We start from the raw sequence: 21,377 nt of genomic DNA on the forward strand, positions 1-21,377 counted from the left end.
CTAGTGACATTATCATGAAATTTGCATCACGGTACCGGTGGAAATGTCCAAGTACTTTTTACCGGCAGGTCATCTTTCGGATCAGAAATTGTACAGTGAGTCGGATTTATATTTGTAACCGACGATATAAATATTTACACCCCGGTTCGAAAGTTCTGACAAAAAATAAAATTTTGAACTGTCCGTATTCCCTTATTGCAGTAGTGATTAACCAAGGCATATCCTTAAACATGAGCAAATGCATCCAACCTTGCCTAATTGACCACCAAACCGTGGTGATCAATTGGTACTAACAAAGGTTAAATCCTAGAGTTCTAGCTTTCCAGGCAAAGCTAGTTTGCATTACACCATAACTAACTGAAAAAATCCATTTCCACTTGTGGGTGAGCCGCCAATGGAAAAATGATTTCTGCTAGCAAATCTCTTAAGAATGAGCTGCCAATAGAAATATATTTCCACTGGCGGATATTGATCCTTCGTAGAAATAGTCTATTTGTAGTAGTGAGCAATTAGTGGTTTGAAAAACGCCAGTTGGAATAAGTTAACTGCCAGTAGAAATGTTTTGCATACCGCTGTTTTTCAACCAATTTATGTTTTTAGGGGACCTTGTGTAAGTCAAGTGACCAAACTGCAGCACACCCAGGTCCATCCATGCCTTAGTCAGGTACTCCATCCATCCTAAAAGGAATACAATTCTAGCTATGTATCTCGATAAGTACTTGTCCAGGTACATAGCTAGAATTGCATTATTTGTGGGACCGAGGGAGTTCCTGGAATAAGCCACCAAACCACTTCAACCACAGTAGATGTAAACATATCATAGTACCACTTCAACCACCGTAGATGTAAACAGATCATAGTATATGAACGAGTATATAAGGATAGGATATATATAGTTGTTCTTTTTCTCGGTTTCGGAGATGGATAGTATCAGATGTGTCAGATTTCCTCGGCCTCGTGGGAGGACATGATGAGTAGGGTGGCGATGAAGCCAGCTACCGTACACTGCTGAGCATCGATGGATCACGGTTCATCTTAATTAGTTAATTAATCAGTGCTCGCTCGTGCCAGCTACAACTAGTATAGCAACGGTATGATAGACTGTGATCAACCAAATTAATTAGTCGTCTTTGATGCGTCTAATGGAACCTTTAGTTTACCTTATTATGATCAGTAGCGCGCGTGTGCATACGGGGCAGTGCTCTAAATTAGGACAAGCTATCTCCAACTCGTCAAAAGGTCACGCCGTTAGCCAATTGTTGCGACCTCCGATTAGGGGGCAGTTCCTCTAATCTAGTATAGCAAATTTAAAGATCGGGTTTAAAAAAAATTGAGCTCAAATACTTATGCTTGTGCCTAAGGATTAATGGGCCAATCAGCCATACCTCCAACCAATAATTAATTGACCATCTCACATCTCAGTCCAGTCACCAGCGTAGTATCATTCCGTGTCTTGCGAGTTTGTGACTCCTGATTGTGCAGGGCAGTGCGCACTGCACACCGATGAGGCATTATCTGGGCTTTGTGTGTGATATCCCACCGTCGTAGGCCCAAAATGTGTCTATCCTTGCTACTCATATTCATTCTCGCGTCAAAAGCACGAATAATGTCTTTGGACCAGCACACTAGGTTTTCCTCAAACAAATTGACTCTGAAACGTCTGTGTCTCGACCGGGCTTAGACCGAAGCTCGTTAGATTATTGAACCAGTTATGTTGTCAGCCGTGACTAGGTAGAAATTGGCTGGAATTTGCACTACTACTTGACGACGTGACCCGATCAGCATAGCCATGTTGGCTGGAACTAGTAGAGACATTGCCTACAGCCTTCTTCAATCAAGGTAACGTTATATAAATTGTTATATAGATCATAAAAAATAAATCGAGAGGGCTTGATTTAGCATAATCATGAGAGCCCCTCGATTTGAAAATAGGAGAAGGGGTTTCAGAAGACAAAAAGGAAAAAAAAAAGAAGTAATGGATTGAGACACCTTCTTCTCCACGCGACATGAGCACTTAGTCTTCTCCAGGACGATGCTAACTCCGGCAAGCTTTGATTTAAGTTTGGGTTTGGGGTTGGGGTTAGGATTTCAAGTTGGGGAGGGCATTTTGCCTGCGGGGTCTAATGGATGGCTAGGGAGGCGGCTGGCCCGGGGGCGGTGGTGGGGTGTGGACGGGAGGCGGCAGTGGCACAGCCGGCCGGGTGGTGGAGGACATCTAATGGCCGGTGCCTGTGGTGGGGGTGAGGAAGAGAAGTGGTTAGGAAGGGTGGGGAAGGGGCCGCTATGTGAGGCAGGCAGACAGCGCGGCGGTGAGGCCACCGCCAGCCGTAGTGATGGTGGAGGCCGGCGGTGGCGCGTGCCGGAGAGGAAGAAGATAGGGACGCTCGCCTGGAGACTCCGGTGATGATGACTGCTTCAAGATCTCTGTAGATTGGGATGGAGGGGAAGGAGGGGAAGGGGATGTTGGCGAGGCAGAGGGTGGCTGCATGGGAGGATCAGGATGGAAGAGCACGTGCACTAGGATAGTTTGTTTTTTTCTTATTTTTCACGTGCTAAGTGGATAATGCCCGCGAGAGTCCCTCCGCGATAGGCATCCATCAAGGGCCCATCCGCGTAGCCATGTCCTATTAAAAATATTAGCCTGAAATGGATAATTTTGTAGCTCATTGTCTTCATTAGGCATGCAAGAACCCTTGTTATCTAAAATTAATTGGCCTCTTTAGCAAGTTAGCTTGCTTGCTTCGCCCTTTGGAGAGTTGGGTTGAAATAAGAGTAAATTACACCCACCAGATAACAGCTTGTATCATTATATCATTTTGGTCCAACAAATTTCAAAACGTACGACTGTACAAGTATATGCACAAACTTGTCAAAGGTGTGCATATATGGTTATATGCATGCCATATAGATGTATTTTGCCACTGTGGCGGATGATAAGGATGGTTTTCATGCATGTAACCCCTATCTTTATCTCCCCTTCTCGTCTATGTCCTAATTATACACACAACTCTTATTCCTTTGACATCGATGCCCAAATTGGTCGTATCACTTTTCGCGGAACTTACTCAACGGCACAGCAATTATCAATTTGAAATATGCAACGTTCATGTTGCATTGGGCAATTCCTTATGCAGGAACCATACAAAATGGGCTATATTTCTCTCCAGCAGTATCATATTTTGTTATTTGCTTAGCTATGTTTCTTTAATTATGTCGCCTTTTATCTATGTACTTGGACGGAATAAAAAATCACTAGATATAACACTACACTGTGTTATGCCTGTTCATGCAGAACAGTGTTCTTGCACACACTAGATTGAGGCATTGAGCCACACGCATCGTCAAAACTGATAATAAGCACAGTAAGCTACAAAATGTACTAAACTGTTAGTACTACGCGTAAAATTTACCCTGAACAAAGTTCCGAAACATTTCCATCCAATATATATCGGTTGTATGACTGAAGTTGCATTTACAATAATCATCTTTTCACTTATCTGTTCACAAATATAAAAAAGAAATAAGAATTGCACGGACTTAGATGAGAAGGTGGGATAAAGATAGGAGCTTATGTGCATAAAGCTGTCCATTTCACCTGCCACGATGGCAAAATACACCCACGTAGCATACATGTGAGTACGTGACCGTATATGCACACATTTAACAAGTTCATATCTTCATTTGCATATTTTGCTACTTGTTGGACTAAACTGGGTGGGTGCAATCTATGTGTATAGGGAAAAAAAATATATATTTAGAAAAGTCAAAATAACGTGAAACAGCAGCTTGTTTTGATTTTCCCTTCTGAATTCAGCAGCTTGTTTTGATTTTCCCTTCTGAATTCAGCAGCTTGTTTCGGTCAGTCATCTGCCTCGTTTCCTTGCCTCGGACCACCGCTTGGACAAAATTCGGTTTAAAACCCCTGCACCCAGACCAAAGTTCCCCCTCGACGGTACGATCAGATTGGGATCCCGATCCTCCCCTCCGAGCGGGCACAGTCCAACAACACCGGCTAAGGAGGCAGCTAATTAAATCGATTAACTTAGAGAAGAGAGGTCACGCACGTAATAGAAACAAGACAGAGCGAGCGATCCACATCCCATGTCGCATCAAGTCGTCGCTTTTTTCGTTCTCTATTCATAGCTACAGCCTCCTTCCGTACAAAAGCGTGCGAATGTACGTCAGCCTTCAAACTTGAAGGACTCCAACCGTTTACATGCCACACCCAAAAGGAAACGAACACTAGATTTAGATACACTAGATTGCTATATTCTTTGATGATGTGGCACTTGTAAGCAGCAGCAGCAATCAGTGCATACAGTCCAGCCCCTAGCTACATTTATATACAACGAACGACAGACTTCACGCAACTCAAGTAACGTAACCAAACTAGCAAAGTTACTTCACACCCTAAGCTTGTTAATTCTCCTCTATTCTTGACCTTGTTTAAGCACCAATCTTTGGCTTAAATTAACTGCACTCCGTTGGAAAAATATATGTGCTCCAGCCTCCAAGAAACGCCTTCAGTCAAATATCTCTTGGGCTTCAATTATGCTGTGCTGGCTGCATGGTTTTGCCAAAGCGGAATCAGTATTTGTATGTTTCCGACATGAAGAATTTGTTGGCAATATCGAATTAGGAAAACCGATGGTTTGGTCGCAAAATCATATCTGGATTTAAGGATCAAGAAAAGCGAATGATCTACTTACTTTTCATCCTTGGAGACTCGATAGTACTTCTCAGCAAGCTGCCTTTGACCGATAAGATGGGCGAACCTCTCGTCATGGGTGATTACAATCAGCTGGAAGTTCTCCTGCCCTTTCCTGGCCTCCATTATTCTGAGAGACGGATTCAGTTCAGTTGGAAACTCCACCTGATGGTGATAGTCAGATATTGTTGCCTAAAGGAGTACCTCAACAGCGCAGTAGCAAGGCTCTCTGCATTTGGGCCATCTAGATTCGTAGTCGGCTCATCCAAGGCCAATATGCCACAGTTCAGACAGAATGTTTCCGCCAGTGCTAGTCTGATTATGAGAGAAGCAAGCACCTGAAGATGAGTGCAGATAACCTTTTAAGATATGGCTATGTTTACTGAAAAGGCTTGAGAATATTCAACGAGGCCTTTTGACAAAAACATGACAACAAGCTACGCAGTAGAAGTTCATGAAGACAACATTTTACCTTCTGACCAGCACTGCATCGCCCTCTCATTTCTAGCTCAGCATCACCCGTTTGCATAACAACCTGGATGGTGCAGGAATAAGAAACAGAAATTCAAGAAAATGATTTTGCTCAAAAGGAATAACTAGTTTAACCTACACGGTAGCTGTATGATCGAGTGCCAGCACCCTCAGAATCAGAATTGATGCTTATGTAATCAATATCTTGGCCTCTGTATGTCTGTTGCCACAGTTCCTTGATTATTTTATTTATCTCCTCCATCTTCATAGTGTGGAAGCGCATGAGAGCCCTGGCAGAAAAATGTGAGCATGTTGTTTATGGAAAATTTCAGATAACTGGTAAAATTGGATCTGAAAGGGAAAAAACATGAATCTATGTATCATCAACTACAGCCTAAAAACATAATTGACTGTGTATTCAATAGTTGTAAATGTACCCTTATTGATGGTAGCATTGAGGAATTAAATAAATCTACCAATAAAGATTTTCTCGAATATGCAGGAGAACTATCATTGCATTAAGAAAGGAAAAAGGCCAAAATAGCCACACACTTGCCCCTAAGGGCGCCTAAGTTACATTCGCGGCCGGAAAAAAATATAAATGACCACTAGCACTAGCCATTCAGGCTCTAGTCACCCTTTAGCACCTGCCAACATCCAGAGGACTGCTTCCTCGTATACTAATAATGATACATGTCTACTCTCTTGATTTCAACAGTTAGTAATCAGTTAGTAAGGAGTGGACTCAATATACTATGATGGATATAGGACAAATGAAATGTGAAATGCCTGGCTTCAAGAGACGCAAGAAAAGGTATGAAGGGTTCGCTAGAGTCCCACAATATAATGATTAATTGCCGCTGGGTTGCCTCATTAGAAACAACAGGCTTCAAGAGACGCAAGAAAAAGTGTGAAGTGTTCGCTTTACAGATGATAAAAGAGTCCCACAATATAATGATTGATTGTCACCGGGTTGCTGATATACTGATATCCGAGGCTCCTTATTAGTACAAGCAATTGTGGGTAAGTAGGATCTAATGGAAGGAGTAACCGTTGTGCAGGTTATGCGTGATTAGCATGTGTGGAAATTATCTGCATCTGGGACATACTACTGCAAGTCGGCATACGAGGCGTTCCCTGTGGGCAAAATAAGGTTTGCTCCTTGCCAAATGTGGGCTGCTACACCCTGCTTGTTCCCCTCAATATGATCAAGCAGATGAGACCATACAGCACCTGATAATCTCTTATGTATTCTCCAGACAAGTTTGGTCAGGGGCAGATCTAGTCATCTAGGGCCCGGGCTGAGGTGCTGCAGCCTGGGTCAGCCCATGTAGTGCCTATGTAAGCAGTAAGTCAGTGCTCTGCTCAAGAAAGAGGCCAAATAAGCCAGCATCAGCCAAATTCACAGGAAGCCGACAAGCAACTAAGACAAAAGGCAAATGCCAAAGCTATTGTGGCCTCGTTCACTTCATTCATTAAGTTTCGCGTACAGCAAGTAGCTTAGAAAAGGGCTCATTCAGAAATATCATAAACAATTGCATATTCAATGGTCATTCCAGGTGTACGCATGTCTGTGAGGTCAGTATCAGAGGAGGGCTCCTTGTGGTGCATGGACGGCAGGGGCAAGGGAGCTCCTAAGGCTGTTCATGGGTTAGACTAAGTGCTTTAGGCCTTAGGTTTCTTAGTCGTTCCGTATCCTTTTGGCAGTGGTATGCTTATCATTCTTTTTCTAGTTTGTTGTGTGTGGGTGTGTGCTGTGCCTGTGCATTCTAGTTTTGTATTTACCTTTCTTTTTAATGAAAAAAGATATGCCTCATATGTGTTCAATAAAAAAATAATGGGTTTCACGAACAAGTCACATATTGTTGATTTAGCCAACACTCTCATGGTGCAACTGGTCAGCCGAACACACCAAAGAAGCGGTTTGCTGAGCCAGCCCGGGTTCGAGTCGCAGCACAAGCTTCTTAAAACAAAAATCAGGGGGATGTCTCTCCTCCTGGTCGAGTTTTTTTTTCTATTGTTGATTTAGATTATGCTTACTCAATGAGCAGAAGAAACGTTTATGAAACAAATCATTAAAAAACAAAACAATGCCACCAGAGCATACCATTATCAAAGCCCCTGTGGGCAACCCTAACCCAATAACCCATGCAGGGTTGTTACTGCAGTCAGGGTTAGGGGGGGGGCGGCTTGATAGAGACCAGGGTTGTTACTGCAGTCAGGGTTAAGGGGGGGAGCTTGATAGAGACCAGGGTTGCCAGTATGAAATTTAGGAAGCCCAAAAAGACAAAGTAGCTAGCATCATGCCCACCTCAAGAATTTAGTACCATGTCAGATCCCAATTCTACATCCATATTCTGTTTGGCTTATATCAAGTCTAGCACACTAGGCCACAGAAGTAATATATCAATTGTCTTTCACAAGTTCCTAATATGATGTAGTTAGGTTTTTCAGATTAGCATGAAAATATTAATAAGATTGCACTGTTTTTCAATTTGCAATGTGTTTAACCATGCACAAAAGACATGAGTACTATGGCAACCATGATTTTTCCGATAATAGAACATGATCTATTATTAGGCAATAAGATTGTTGGTGGGAAGCCTATTGCTACTCTGAAGGAAAAACAAGTTTATCTACACTTATCTGGGAAATAAGACCTTGGAGTAATTGGTGTAAATTATATATTTTCCACCTATCACTACTTTGAAGGAAAGCATGCTAATCTTCAACACAAGGAGCAAACATACAGATCTTATTTAAGTGAAGAAAATAATGTTCAGGGAATCAGTGAAATTCATGAAGAACTATATAGGATGTAATGCTGCCACAAGGTACTTACTTGTCTAAAGCAGCATAATATCTGTCCAAGTCCTTGTTTGCCATTTCAGTTGTCTGGAACCACATCAGTTTTCAGATCAATAAAAAATTGGAGTCATAGAAACAGAAACTGCAATATCATGCCATCTACCTTAAGTTGGAGAAGTTGATTAGTATACCGCATCTCGATATCCTTGTACTGTGTCTGTTTAAGCTCTTGCTTGTGCTTTGTTATATTACTTTGATAAACAGAAAGTGTTCCTTGACACCTGTTGAACTACAATCATGTCCCCGCAGATCAATCTCATGATGTCCAGTTTACAGAAGTAAATCATATTCAAATTTAAACATTTTCACTAAGTACCAAATATCATGCTTTATTTGGCAGTCTCATACAAGATTATGCTATTGTATCAGAGGCAACTTTCTTAACTATTACTGTGAATAGACAATACCTCTGAATTAAGCCTCTCTCTTTCTTGAGAATGACGCTTCAGATCAGCTTCTATAGTAGACGAGCTGCCTATTGAAAGCACTCTCTCTTCAAGTAACTCTATATCACGAGTAAGCCGATCCACTTCAGCCTTTGTTTTCCTGTAGTTGAGATTGTCATCTATGTTTCTTTTCAACTGGCCCTGACCCTGCAGTAGTTCTTTGCTCTTGTTTAATTCATCTGATATGCCTTGCTTTTTTGCCTCACAATTCTGTAGCTCAGATTGTTTAAGTGAGTGTATTTCCTGCAAATCATTAAGCCTTTCTGCTCTTTTGGAATCCAAGTACCTGAGAGTATATTTTGGAGTTACAGATAAGCAGTAAAGTTGGAGAAATGAAAAGATGGAAAGAGATAAGATACTCTTTGATCTTCATATTGAGTCTTCCAAGTGCATCAAGTTCTTGCTGGAAGTCCCTTTTTCTTTCTGCCATCCGATGATATTCTTCATCAAACCTTTGCTTCAAAGCATTATACTCTTGCAACAAGCTATCTTTCTCTTTAGACAATGGATCAAGAGACTCTTCTAAAAGCTAAATCATTGAGAAATAAAATAGTTGGAAAGCAATATACGAACATGTTTAAGTACAAGAATTGCAACGGTATTGATGCAAAAATGACAGAACAGAGATGTACAACAGGAAACAATGAGGTTAATAAGAACATGTAATTAAAAACCAACAGCCACAAATGCGACAAAAAAAAAAGTCATGGCACGAATTGACCTCAAGACTTAGTCCTGACATTCAAGTGGCCAAGGTACTTGACCACCACATCAGCACACATCTCGATGCCACAGTAAGGGTGTATGGGGGAGATGCACAACGAAAAAATTGGACACACATAGGGCGTGTTTGGTTCTGTAGCTGGCCTGGCCTAGCCTTTCTTTGCCAAGCAAGGTTATCCTTGCCCGCGCCGGCGAGCGTTTCTGGCTCGCTCGGGCTGGCGAGGAAAATCTGAAAAGCGCTGGCCCCGAGGTGATCTTACCAGGGAAACAAACTCCAACACCATGGCCATCTCCTTGTCCAGCTAGGCAATACAGTGGCCAGCAAAAGATCCAGACAGACCCATAGTCATGTGCTAGACAGATAGATAGACAGACAGGCCTAACCCTAGAAAAACGAACCATCTGATACTCTACCACATAATACACCTTTGCTGCTGATTACTGCATCATGCAGCACTGCCTCGGTGATTGCCTTAGAGTTATACCACTATCCTTATGTTTGCGTAATATCAAGTTAGCTTCAAGTTGTTAGGGTTGAATCTATTAAAAGAGCACAAGCAGAAATCTAGTCCCAGTATTCTTCTTCCCAGCCCCTTTGGTGTGGCTACAAGTCAGCTCTATTGCACTGCAGCGGTCAATGGGCATCCTTGTCTAAGCTTGCCTGTGTTGCAACACTAAGAAAGAAGGAACCAAACTTGAACAAAGAAAATAGTAGTCAAAACCATACAGATATTGAATATAAAAAGGATCAGTGAGTACCTTCTTTTCTACGGCCAGTTGTTCTTTTTCCTCAGCTAGACGCACCAATTCCTCTTCAGCTTTTTTGAAACTACCCAACGTGTTTGAAGCTTTTATCTTCTCTTCCCGAGCAGTGTGCCATCTCACCTGAGCACTTGCCAAATCCTCATTTAGCATTCTGTGCTGATCCCTAAGATCATCCACTTCAATACTCAATGTGTCCCTGCCAAACAGAAAGGAACATCATGGTTGTTAAAATTATTGTCGTTTCACCCTTGTAGATCTTTTCTGACCTTTTTTCTAACTTTCTGTACAGTTTTTTAACCCTATTTGATATATTTACCACAGTAGGGGCCTCCCCTACTTTAATTACCTCAAAAAAAAGTCAAAAAGAAACATCATGGTTGTTAAAATTATTTTTTGAACTTAACGGTGGTTAAAATTATTTACCACAAGTATCGAACACCCACATATAATACTGCAGTATCATAACACAACTGAGAAAGCGGAGTTTGTGTGCTTATTAGAGTCTGTATCTGGAGAAATATGGATAAATATGTAATGGAGATGGAGCTTTGTCATGGGACATAGCATCTAACTGTTGGTGCGCCGAGCACATGCATGATGCATCATCGTTCATAAAAATTCTACACACAACACAAACTAATGGCTATAACTAATTCAATGCAACAGTGTGTCGAGTATGTCAATATTGATGCCAACACAATTACTTTGAGGCTCATCATGTAACAATGTCCCCCGTGATCTAGCCAGGGGGGGGGGGGGGGGGGGTCTCTGTAACAACATTAGGCCTAATATGTCTTGTACATCATCCTTATGGACCCACATAATCTAAGAGATGAGTCAACAGCAAACCTAACAGTGTGTTGCCTATTAAGTTGTACCTAACTGTGAACATGATTCACTAATTTTTGCGCGCACCATCCAATGGCTAATCTCCAATAGAGACGACATCTGATAAATGGTGCATGCATTGATGTTTAGTGGCTTAGTGCTAAATATTCGTTCCAGAGACAACTATTCCTAGACAGCAATCTTCTTTCTCTCACCACTCTCTTATCCACATCACCTAAAAGGCTAAAATCCTACGAGGCAATGCCATGAAGGGACCCACAACTAAAAGATGGCTGACATGAAGTGTTTTAATGCCCTGATGCTGGTCAGGTTCAAGAGATTGCTCACTTATTTCAATGATTAATTTCAAACTGAATAAAAAAAGCAATTTGCTATATTATTGCTAATTCCATCAAGGATAAGCTCTAAAGGTTTCATTTTTGAATCGTTGAACATTAAAATGAGACCGTTTATGAACCATTTTATGCTTATTAAAAAGATTTCAGATATGAGAATTTGCCCTCTAGAATTTCTTCAATAGCAACAAAGTGAAATGACCAATATAATGCTGCTAAAGCAAGACTCGAGTTACATGGATACACATGCCGTATGCTTAAATGGAAAGAAAGCGAAGGAGAACTAAAGGATTAGAGGTAAATCAAACTGACTTTACACAATCCAAGTCTCGCCCATAGGATTGATATGCTCAATTATATTAGGTCTGAAATAACCCACCCTCTACTTCCCTATCTTTTGTTTTCCATAACTAGTACAGCTAAAAGGGACTGAAAAGTCCACATAAAAGACATCACTTTTATAATACCGATGATTGGATGTGCACTAAAATATCTTATGAACTTAGCACCTTGAACAACATTTTTCAAAATTAGCGAGCAGGATTATATAATGGAGTCCTATTGAACACTGCAGACATGTTGCTGGGAAAATTCCCACAAATCAGATACCTTGTCCTCTGGACGGAGTTTAGCTCCTGTTGAATTTCCTCCAAAGATTTAACACCTTGGCCACAAGAATCAAGTTTATATTCAAGATCTTCTACTTCTCCGACCAGCTGTTGTATTTCACGTGCATGCCTGTCAATAGCATCCGTTGGTTGTAACAAGGCTTCCACTGCATCCCTGTCAATTTTAACTTGGGCAAGAACGCCCAAAAGCTGCAAAAAGGACCACATCATAGATATGTAAGGAAAACTACTTTCTCCAAAGATGGAACTCTTGGAACAGAAAGGAAAGCAGGGCAAAATAGAAAAGGTACCAAACATTTTGACATATATAATATAAAGCATTCTCAATGAAATAACACTACAACAGATGATGTCTCTGCTAGAGCTACTTAAAAGGAAAAGAATCTAATTTTTAAGGAAGCGATGCAGCTGTAATGTGGTCACAGAAGACTTGGTTCATGTTTCCTCAAATAGTAGCGATCTCAAAATACCAAGAAACATAATATGACATCAGCTAACCGAAACAGTATATAGATTTTCGCAATTCAAGAGAAGTCAATCCTACCAAAACCTATGTGGGAGGCCCAACTTACAGCAACTTCAAGTTTGAGATTATGCCCAGTCAAGCATGCCAAAGATTTTTTAATGAAAGATATCATCAGTTTCATTTAATGAAAATGAATTGTACATGGCCTGAATTACAATTGTATCCCATCTTTTTGAAGAATAGGTGTATTTTAACTTTAATGCATGATACAAATATCAAGTCTTGAAGGTTTTTATTTCCAAATTGTGAAAAGGAAAACCGGGTGCACAAACCACCCGCTTTAGCTAGTCAAACAGAAGTTTTTTTAACCATGGTAAATTAAATAATGACCATTCCATAGACTAGTTTCAAAGAGCATTAAATACTTTAAAAACAGATAACTGTCAACAGAATCATTATGAAGCATAATAGAGCTCGAAGATAATTCAGTTTGGAGATGTTTTGATCAATGAAAATTAGCTAAGTCCTCTTGCTCTGCTGTCTACAATTTTGTGTGCGAGAATTGAAAGCGGATGGGGTCAATAACAGAAAACTAACATCATCAAATGTTTGTTCCTTCTGACTTTCGTCCGCCAAACGTTGATTCAAGTTCTTCTCTGCTAGAGGTATAGTCTCTTCTACCAGCTTCATGTAATCATCATAGACAGTACGAAGTTTATCCAGTTGCTGAAAAAAGGTTTCGGCTTCTGAGTATTCCATTGCCAGAGCTTTAACTCTCTCTGCAGTGCTTGCATTCTGCATCCTTTGCTGAGATGGACAGAGAAAGCAACATCAGTGAACAAGTCCAGCATTTAACTTTTTAACAGAAAGAACAGTCTTTGATTATTTCATCACCTACTTTCTTTACGAACTCGTCTTCCTCATCAGGTGTAAAAGCACGTTCACAGCATGGGCATACATGACGATCACGAGCCACTTGTTCAAAAGGTACAAACATCTGCCGCATTCCATTTGCATATATCTCTAATCTGTGCATGGGCATATCAAAGAAACCATTTAATTTAAGTATCCCCAGACAAAACAGCTTCAACAGAATAGTATAAACTTGGACCAACCTTTTCTGTTCATCTCTTTTGTCCTTGGCATCTTGCAGAACTTTGGGAAACATGTCAATGTCAGCAGAAATCTGTGAAATAGATTGAAGCTTCGAGTCCAGGAATCTTCTCTTTGCTGTATAAAATTGTCAAATATCAATGGCAATACACGTTGGTGAACAGAATAGTATGGTATTTCAGTAATATAAACAAATGAACCAACATGCAGTTTCAACTGCACCTTAATTCCCACAAAGAACAATTCGTATACATAATTGTTACACAAAATATGGTATCATTTTTGAAGGAAAAAGGCCAACAGTTAGAGACTGGTTATCTAGATTTTTAGATGAGGCAAGACTTCAAGCTCACAGAATCAAGGAAAGCAAAAAACAGGATTTCCTCTATTGGGTCACCAATGTACAGCATTAGTTTTAGCCCTAGCTCTTAGCCTCCTTTGAGGTCTTTCTGAAGTCTTTTTTCCTTTTAGGGCATTGGGGTGCCCTTTGGACTTTTGTCCTTGTACAGTTTTATTTTTCCTTATTAATATATCTTACCACAGCGGGGGCCTCCCCCGCTGTATAGTTTTCAAAAAGAAAAATATGGTATCATAGTTTTTTAACAAAAATTCTACTGTGCCAATGAAGTGATTGCAGACATCTGTAGCAAGGTGAATTCAACACACTACTCAAGCTAGGTACTCCCTCCGGTCAGAGATACCTGACACCGATTTTTCACGGTCTTCAAGGTGCAACATTCCCTGTTATTACAGGAATAAGTAGGGATGAAAATGGATCGGATACGAATGGATATATATGGATACAGATAGGAATACAGATAGTTATTTTTTTTTCTCTGATACGAATAGTGCCAAGACGTCCTATTCGCATATTATAGATATCCAATTTTAAGTATCCGGATTCGGATACGTTACGGATATTGAATATTCGGATTCAGATATAAACTATCCATTTAGTGTCTGAACCCCTTCGGTCGGAGGAACAGAAACCATCTAAATAACGCCTTAGGGTAGTTTTAGAGGCGGTTTTGCCTATGTGCCATTACATGTGGACAGTGACATGGCAAGGACATGTTTAAAAATCTAACTCACCCCCTAAACTACGTGGAAGATTACATAGCATTGACCCCATCCCTATCTCTCTCACACACACAAGCCATGTCCACTAGTCACCTCTACACTATCTAGCTCTGTGGCAGAGATGACAAGCATAACCCACTAGTCATCTCTGCACTATTCTAGCTCTGTGGCAAAGATGACAAGCACGTCCATTATTCTGCACGACAAGAGAGACAGAGCTAGAATAGTGCAGAGATGGCTAGTGGGACATGCAGAAAGAGATATGGGGACAGCACCACATCATCTTCCATGTAGTGCACCACATCAATGAAACAGCATAAAAATTGTCTGAGGGAATGATTTAGACGTACTGAATAGTTAGGGGTGGTAAATATCCAATTATACAGTCAGTTTCAACAGTTTGAACGGATCAACACACCTCATTACAACCCCCACCCCCAGCATCCCCAAGAAAGTAAAAAAGCCAACACCATCAAATAAAAACTTCTTGCTTCTAGTTGTATGACGGCCTTGGACCACCTAATTGTTTCAAATTTGTTTTCTTTTCCTGGGAAAAGCTAAAGGCAAGCCCAACCAAATAATCCCACAGTCGACTTCCTCCAATAAAATTCCCAATTCAAAACATAGTGGAACTACTTAAATTTGCCAACTTGGTAAAATGTAAAGTGACAAGATCTTACCATCCAAATCTTTTCGAAGCTTTGTTAATTGTTCTCTAGCATCAGATACCTTGCTCTGAGCCAGTTTAAACTCCTGCTCTGCTTCCTGGGATTTTGATTTTAACTCGTTGTATTCCTTATCCACAGGCCTGAGTAAGCAGAATCAATGAAACCATTATTCATTAGTAGATGCAGAAATGGCAAACATTAAATGTCAAATGCATTATTGTAACTATAAGAGTATATGTTATATTGCTATATGTGTGCCTTGCTATGGGATTTTTTAGGTCTATTTGCCTAATAGCATAGGTTGAATCCATGTAAGCCTAAACTCTGAAGCAAGCATCTATTGGGTAGACTACAGACATGTTTATGCACTGTTTTGTATATGATCAGCTTGCGTGTATACATTGAGCTCATATTCAAGATACAAACAATTCATGGAAGTGTCCACAACTGAAGATACTAGTTCTACCCATCCAGTAGTCCAACTAAAGCTGTTACTGTAACTACAGCTTTGCATAGGTAAATATAATTAAGATTGATGACGTGAGTATGTCAAGGTAGGACTTATAAGTCATTATGTACTTCAAAAATATTGGTTACACATTTAATATAATTAAACTAGAGTATTAGGGACAAACCAAAAGGCTTGATTGATCTCCTTCTTCATATCCTTCTCAGCAGGAAGCCTTCCCCTAAGAATATTTCTGATTTTGTCCTTGTGCTCATCAACCCTGCATTTTACAATCCAAGTGTTATATGATTTTTTAGAATATGAAGAGTTCAATGATCTTAGATAGTGGAATATTTGTGAATAAATAGTTTGCCTCATTGTATGTGGGCTCAACAAATACTGTGAAAGGTAAGGAGTAACTAGCATACACATAATGCACAAAACATTAAGAGAAAGGAAAGAAACATGCATCTCCTTCAGCTTCTCCTTGCTGCTTTCCAACGCATCCTTCTTCAAACCCAGTTTTACTCTGTCATCAGCATCTCTATTTATGCTATCTTTCTCCCGCTGAAGTGCTTTGATTTTCTGATCCAAACTAAATATTTCTGTCCTCTTCTGATTTATAATAGAATCATAGTCTCTTTCTCCAAGGGCAAGTGTCTTCCTCTCAACTTCAATTTGCTATTTGAAATGAAGATAGAACAAATTACTTCCTTCAAATTAAGAGTTCCATACTTTAAAGAGAAAGCAAAAGAATGTAAAGAAATACATGTGGCAGGGGTGCAAAACCCATTAAACTTCACATCTTTGGGCAGTTGCTATGAAACAGAGTTTCGAATGATCAAATCCCAGTGTTAACTGTCCAGGTACTGCTGGCACCCAGTTTTCCCAGAGGGGACCAGGAGTTACAGTCGGCGCATGAACAGTGCCAGATTGACTGCTTGTCTAATTTCTTGACATCTAGGACAAATTTCAAACTGAATCCTGCAGCTATAACTTATGTGTACTATATACATGACTTTTTTGACAAGCTTTTGAAACAGTGCAACATGATAAATTCACAGTCTACTAGTCGAATAAATACCATATGTCTCTCCCTTTCGTCAATACGGGACAGATTAAGCTTCGAAAGCTCCACTTCTGCAGCATCACGTTCTTTCTCTTTATCTTTAGTGCGCCTTGAAATACCTGACTGAAAAGTACTTAACTTATTAGGAAATAGTACCGGAAAGAAAAATTATGGGGGAGCATGCTAGTATAGGCAAGTCCAGTGTTCTCTCCATCACTAACCATGGATTCAATCTTAGACTGTATCTGTCCATCAACTTCAGAGTTGCGAGCATTTACTTTAAGATAGTGTTTCCACAAAACATCTAACTGATCGTCATTGGATTTCTGCTCAAGAAAAGAAAACAAACATATTTAGTTTGTACCTTTAATGATGATGAAGCGCCCAACTGTACAGGGCAGATGTTTTTAATGAAATACGTAACATCCTTCCTCAGCAAAAATCATTTGGAACATGACATACAATCATGCACCCAACCACTGAGTTCGCAAGCCACAAAAAACTAAAACTGCAAACTAAAAAGGATGCAGAATAAAGCAAGCTCACAATATGGCCAACTCCATAGAAATTTTAATTTTGAGAACGATTTGGTAAAAGTATACACCAGAAGCAATTCTGAAAAGAAAAAAAGAAAACCTTCTTCTCCTGCAAATCATTCTCAAGATTTGAGAGTCTCGCTTTAATTCTGTTTGTAAGGTTCAGAGCAACATCATTTGTAAAGGGAAATTCAGGAACTGGCCCAAAATTATGTTTGGCGAATATCTTTTTTATCTCAGAGTCTCGTTCCTGCTTCATAGACATGTGAGCCTGAAAACCATAAACATGGAATTAGACTCCACTATAATGACTAAAGAAAAGAGGGAAAATGGCCAGCAGGTAAAAATAGAAGAAAGGATTACATCAGCTTCTGCCTGGAGCTTTCCTATGTCACGTGTTAACTCAGAGATTGTCTGGGACAGCAAGTATCCTTTTGTTGCTTCATCATCCATCTCTCTTCCTAGTTTACTGATTTTAGTTTCTAGTAGTGCAATCCTTTCTTCAAATTTTGTTTGCCATTCCATTAGTTCCTCATCGGTATCTGAACAGAACAATAGTCAACTGCTGTCATATTGGGGGAAAACCATTAGGCAAAAGGGCATACCAGTGAGAACTTTACCTTCATTTTCCTCAGAAAGTGCAGCATACTGTTGCTGCTGAAGTGTAAATAATGTACTTCTCTCCGCTGCTTTGGTGCTAATTTGCCCCTGAAGTCTTCTCAATTCATCCAGACTTGTTTTCATATGCTTCATTTCATTCTCGATACCTTGGATTTTTTCCTTCAGTTGCTCCATTTGAGATTTTGAGGCATCTGACTTCTCTAGATCTTGAGCAATATTTTCACGAAGCTGCAAAAGTAATTGGAGTGAATGGAACAGTTTTCCCTCTAAACAAAACTCAACAGCACAAGTGTGAAATGTGTTCGGTTTTGCTGTAAACATCTTCTGTTATACAAACACCATTTTCACCAAACAACTAAATTGAAACAGAACTGTACCGAAAGCAATACGAGTAAGAACAAGTAGAACAGAAGAGACGACTCAATAACAACAGTAATTATCAGAACAGCACTTATATGACAATCTCTATAATTTAGAATAGGAAATGGAAGAGGGAGAAGATTGAAGAATGCAGATCTAGCTTAATATATGCAAACAATGTAGAATTTGGAATCAGTTTGCTGTGAAACTAATTTCCATGTGTTAAGAAATAAGAATCTGCTATTCTGCTGTCGAAGGCGAACACATGTTCTTCATATGTCCATTCTCAAATATGCATATTGTTTAAAAATTTCCAAACATTATCATTCTTCACCACTACAATTAATTAGAAACATTATAATTCTTCACCACTACAATTAATTAGAATCTTCACAACGTAAATAAATACTGATAAATCAACCAAATTCAAATTTGATGGAGATTTTAAAGGTAACACCGAACAATTTTGGTCCTGGAGGTAGTTACAGCACGGGCAGGACAACTGTGCAAGTCATGTGACCAACTTTTTATACCTAACAGTTCATCTTTAAACAAATGTTTTGATTCTAGGCCATACCAAAGAACCACAAGACCAATCCTCACAGAATAGTAAGTTTACAGATGGCACAAAGGTTGCCAAAAAAAGCAATAGCTATCTTTTGCCGATACTGATTTAGCAACATGCAAAGAAAAGAAAAAACAAGGTAACAACCTAGACTGGTAAAAAGTACCTTAAATGCTTGATCTTTTACAGTCTGAAGATTCTCCAGCTTCAACCTAAAAGTCTTGATCTCTTGAGCTTGATCCTTGTGAAGTTTCTTTATGACTTCTAGAGCTTTGGTATAGCTGTACTTGAATTGGGAAATTAAGGAATTCAGGTGGTTGTTATGAAAATGACATCATCTCATGGACCTTGAAGCAAGAATTATTTAAAGTACATGCTATTTCAAACAGGTGATGATAGTTTCAATAAAGAAATAATTTGGTGCTGCGCAAAGCTTCTTAAGTAACATTTAAATAGTAGTTTTTTTCAAGTACCGGGTCGCAGAGAAAATGTCATCAAACTTCTTCTTAAGCGTTGAAGGGTCCTGCAATGGCCAATTCGACTCATCTTGGTGCACAAATATAACATTCTCCAGTACAGCCTTTGAAACACCCATTAAGGCTGGAATCTCTCTATCCATGTCAGCACATCTGTAGCTGAGACAGACCTTCTGTACTAAGATATAACCAATTAAAGCCAATATGTCAATAAATAAACTTATTTGACCCCGAAGTAGGAAACACTAGTTCCCTGTTAGTGAGAAACATATGCAGTTCCTTGCATAAAACTTAAAATCAACAAAAGTACCAAATAACAGGTGTCAAAATTCCATTGCCTGAAGACATGTATTTCATGTACAAACACATTACGGCAGTCTTAATACAAAGATATCAAGGCTGAGAAGTGTGCTGGGTAGAAAACCTTTTGCAAAGACAAGAGACACAAACACAAAGGAATGGAAGAGATTATGTGTCCTTTCAGTTTACTAGTACCTTACATGATTCACAAGATATTTTCATTATTCCATCAATTGAATACCTTTTATATGTATCAATAAGATGGGAGTAAAAGAGTATTTCATTATCTTCTGAAATCAAACACATTGCATAACACTATGCGCGCGCATGCTAGCAGCAACTGTACTATATACAAAGCATATGGGGGCACTAGCATGATGCCATACATATCTTTCATGACTGACGTTATTTTCATGAGACTGGGAACAGAAATTGATGCAATAGATTCCTTTTGGAGATAAATTTAGTGTCATGAGAAAATTCAGCTACTTCCAAGCTACCACAAACAAAGCAAGTTAGACAGTACACATGAAAATATGTTGCTGTTTCATTAAGAGTTGTTCAGCAATTTGTTATCCTGGGTTTTTCAAAGCAATGCCACTATAAATGTTGCCCTCTCGTAATGCTATACTAGGCTATAATTTTATAAACTCAAAATGCAAAGGCCAAATGGGGCAACAACTTAAAATCTGAACAAAAACAATAAGAAGAATGTGCGGACCTCGCCCGTGTGTGGATTTATAGTCTGGAGAACACTTTCAATTGCCTTAAACTCCATCTTTGATGCCTTTTGGGTAAGCTGGAAGGATCGGATGCACACCACATCCTTTCCTGCCGCTGTCTTAAACCGCAGCTTAATCTGCCCTTTTGTTTCCGTCTCTCCAGCTACCTACATTTTACAATACAACACGGGTAAACTTCAAACAGGTTACAGAGTTGCAATTCATCCCAGATTAGCCACCATTCTCAAATTCTCTTAAGCTGATTCGAAGATTCTAGTATTCACATTAAGTAGACCCGCATGCACTACACTATTCCCAAATCCAGTACAAGGCCCCCTTACAAGAGTACCAAGACCCTGGTCAGTTAATGGACTAATGGTTCAGGAAACCACATATCACCTTGGGGTCGTGGACGAAGGTGTGGCCGGAGCGGGAGTTGGGTGGCAGCTCGCCGGTGCAGGACAGCTTCAGGCACTCGATGATTGTCTACAAAAGCAAGAAAACAGAACATCCAAAAATCAATCCGGGAAACACCAATCTGCTGGGCGCGCGGGCGGGGATTGGTTGGTAGTGGGGAATCACACATACTGTCTTGCCGGCGCCGTTGGGGCCGACGATGAGGGTGAGGGGCTTGAAGAAGGTGATGACGTTCTTGTTGTCGGGGTCGAAGCTCCGGATCCCCTTGATGAGCATCTTGTCCACCGTACTCATCTTGCCCCGCAAGCCCCCGGTGCCGCCGCCTCTGCGGCTTCCGCTCCTCCTCCGGTTGGTGCCGGCGCGATTACACGGAATCTAGATTGCGGATGCTATTCCGGTATCCATCTATTGGTTCGGCTCCGCCATGGATGGTTGATGGAAGCGGATTGAAAAGAGGAAGGAGGAGGAGGAAATGGGGGAGAAATCCCTTTTTCGGTTCTGGGTTTTTGGGGGGGTTTGGCCTCTTTGTGGGGTTTAGGGCTTGGGCGACGACCGACGACCTCCTGGAGGCGTACGGTGGAAGACTCGCTTCCCGGGCTCACGAGTCAGAGGCCCAGAGGTCAGAACCTCACAGACTGCCATTCGGGGCGAAAAAAGAGAGAGAGAAAAACCTTCTGATTCTTTTTTTCATGGTATATTCATCATTAATCATTCTTTCTTTTTTATTTGCGAGTACTAATCA

General features: G+C 40.3%; 1 protein-coding gene across 1 annotated transcript; it reads right to left on the reverse strand.

Moving 5' to 3' along the window:
* Positions 1–4,102: 4,102 nt before the first annotated feature.
* Positions 4,103–21,162, reverse strand: LOC101763296 (DNA repair protein RAD50). Its single transcript, XM_004952465.3, has 27 exons — positions 20,807–21,162; positions 20,618–20,704; positions 20,218–20,385; positions 19,194–19,369; positions 18,887–19,001; positions 17,795–18,023; positions 17,538–17,716; positions 17,275–17,445; positions 16,860–16,964; positions 16,654–16,761; positions 16,039–16,250; positions 15,757–15,849; positions 15,134–15,261; positions 13,376–13,490; positions 13,159–13,288; positions 12,858–13,067; positions 11,775–11,983; positions 9,976–10,177; positions 8,853–9,022; positions 8,455–8,779; positions 8,151–8,276; positions 8,022–8,074; positions 5,319–5,469; positions 5,181–5,243; positions 4,913–5,046; positions 4,710–4,838; positions 4,103–4,563 (listed from the first exon to the last, which is right to left on the reverse strand). The coding sequence occupies exons 1-27, from the start codon at positions 20,927–20,929 to the stop codon at positions 4,524–4,526; spliced, it is 3,951 nt and encodes a 1,316-aa protein (XP_004952522.1). The 5' UTR covers positions 20,930–21,162; the 3' UTR covers positions 4,103–4,523.
* Between the last annotated feature and the right edge of the window lie 215 nt (positions 21,163–21,377).

The sequence above is a fragment of the Setaria italica genome, chromosome I, assembly GCF_000263155.2.
Source record: "Setaria italica strain Yugu1 chromosome I, Setaria_italica_v2.0, whole genome shotgun sequence".
In the NCBI taxonomy this organism is placed as follows: domain Eukaryota; kingdom Viridiplantae; phylum Streptophyta; class Magnoliopsida; order Poales; family Poaceae; genus Setaria; species Setaria italica.

Excerpts from the sequence above, each read along its gene's own strand:
- LOC101763296 (XM_004952465.3), bottom strand. The coding sequence starts at position 20,929 with ATGAGTACGGTGGACAAGATGCTCATCAAGGGGATCCGGAGCTTCGAC. Across the intron at positions 13,068-13,158 it reads AAGACGAGTTCGTAAAGAAA|CAAAGGATGCAGAATGCAAG; the intron begins GTAGGTGATGAA and ends TGTCCATCTCAG. Across the intron at positions 5,047-5,180 it reads GATGCAGTGCTGGTCAGAAG|GTGCTTGCTTCTCTCATAAT; the intron begins GTAAAATGTTGT and ends ACTCATCTTCAG.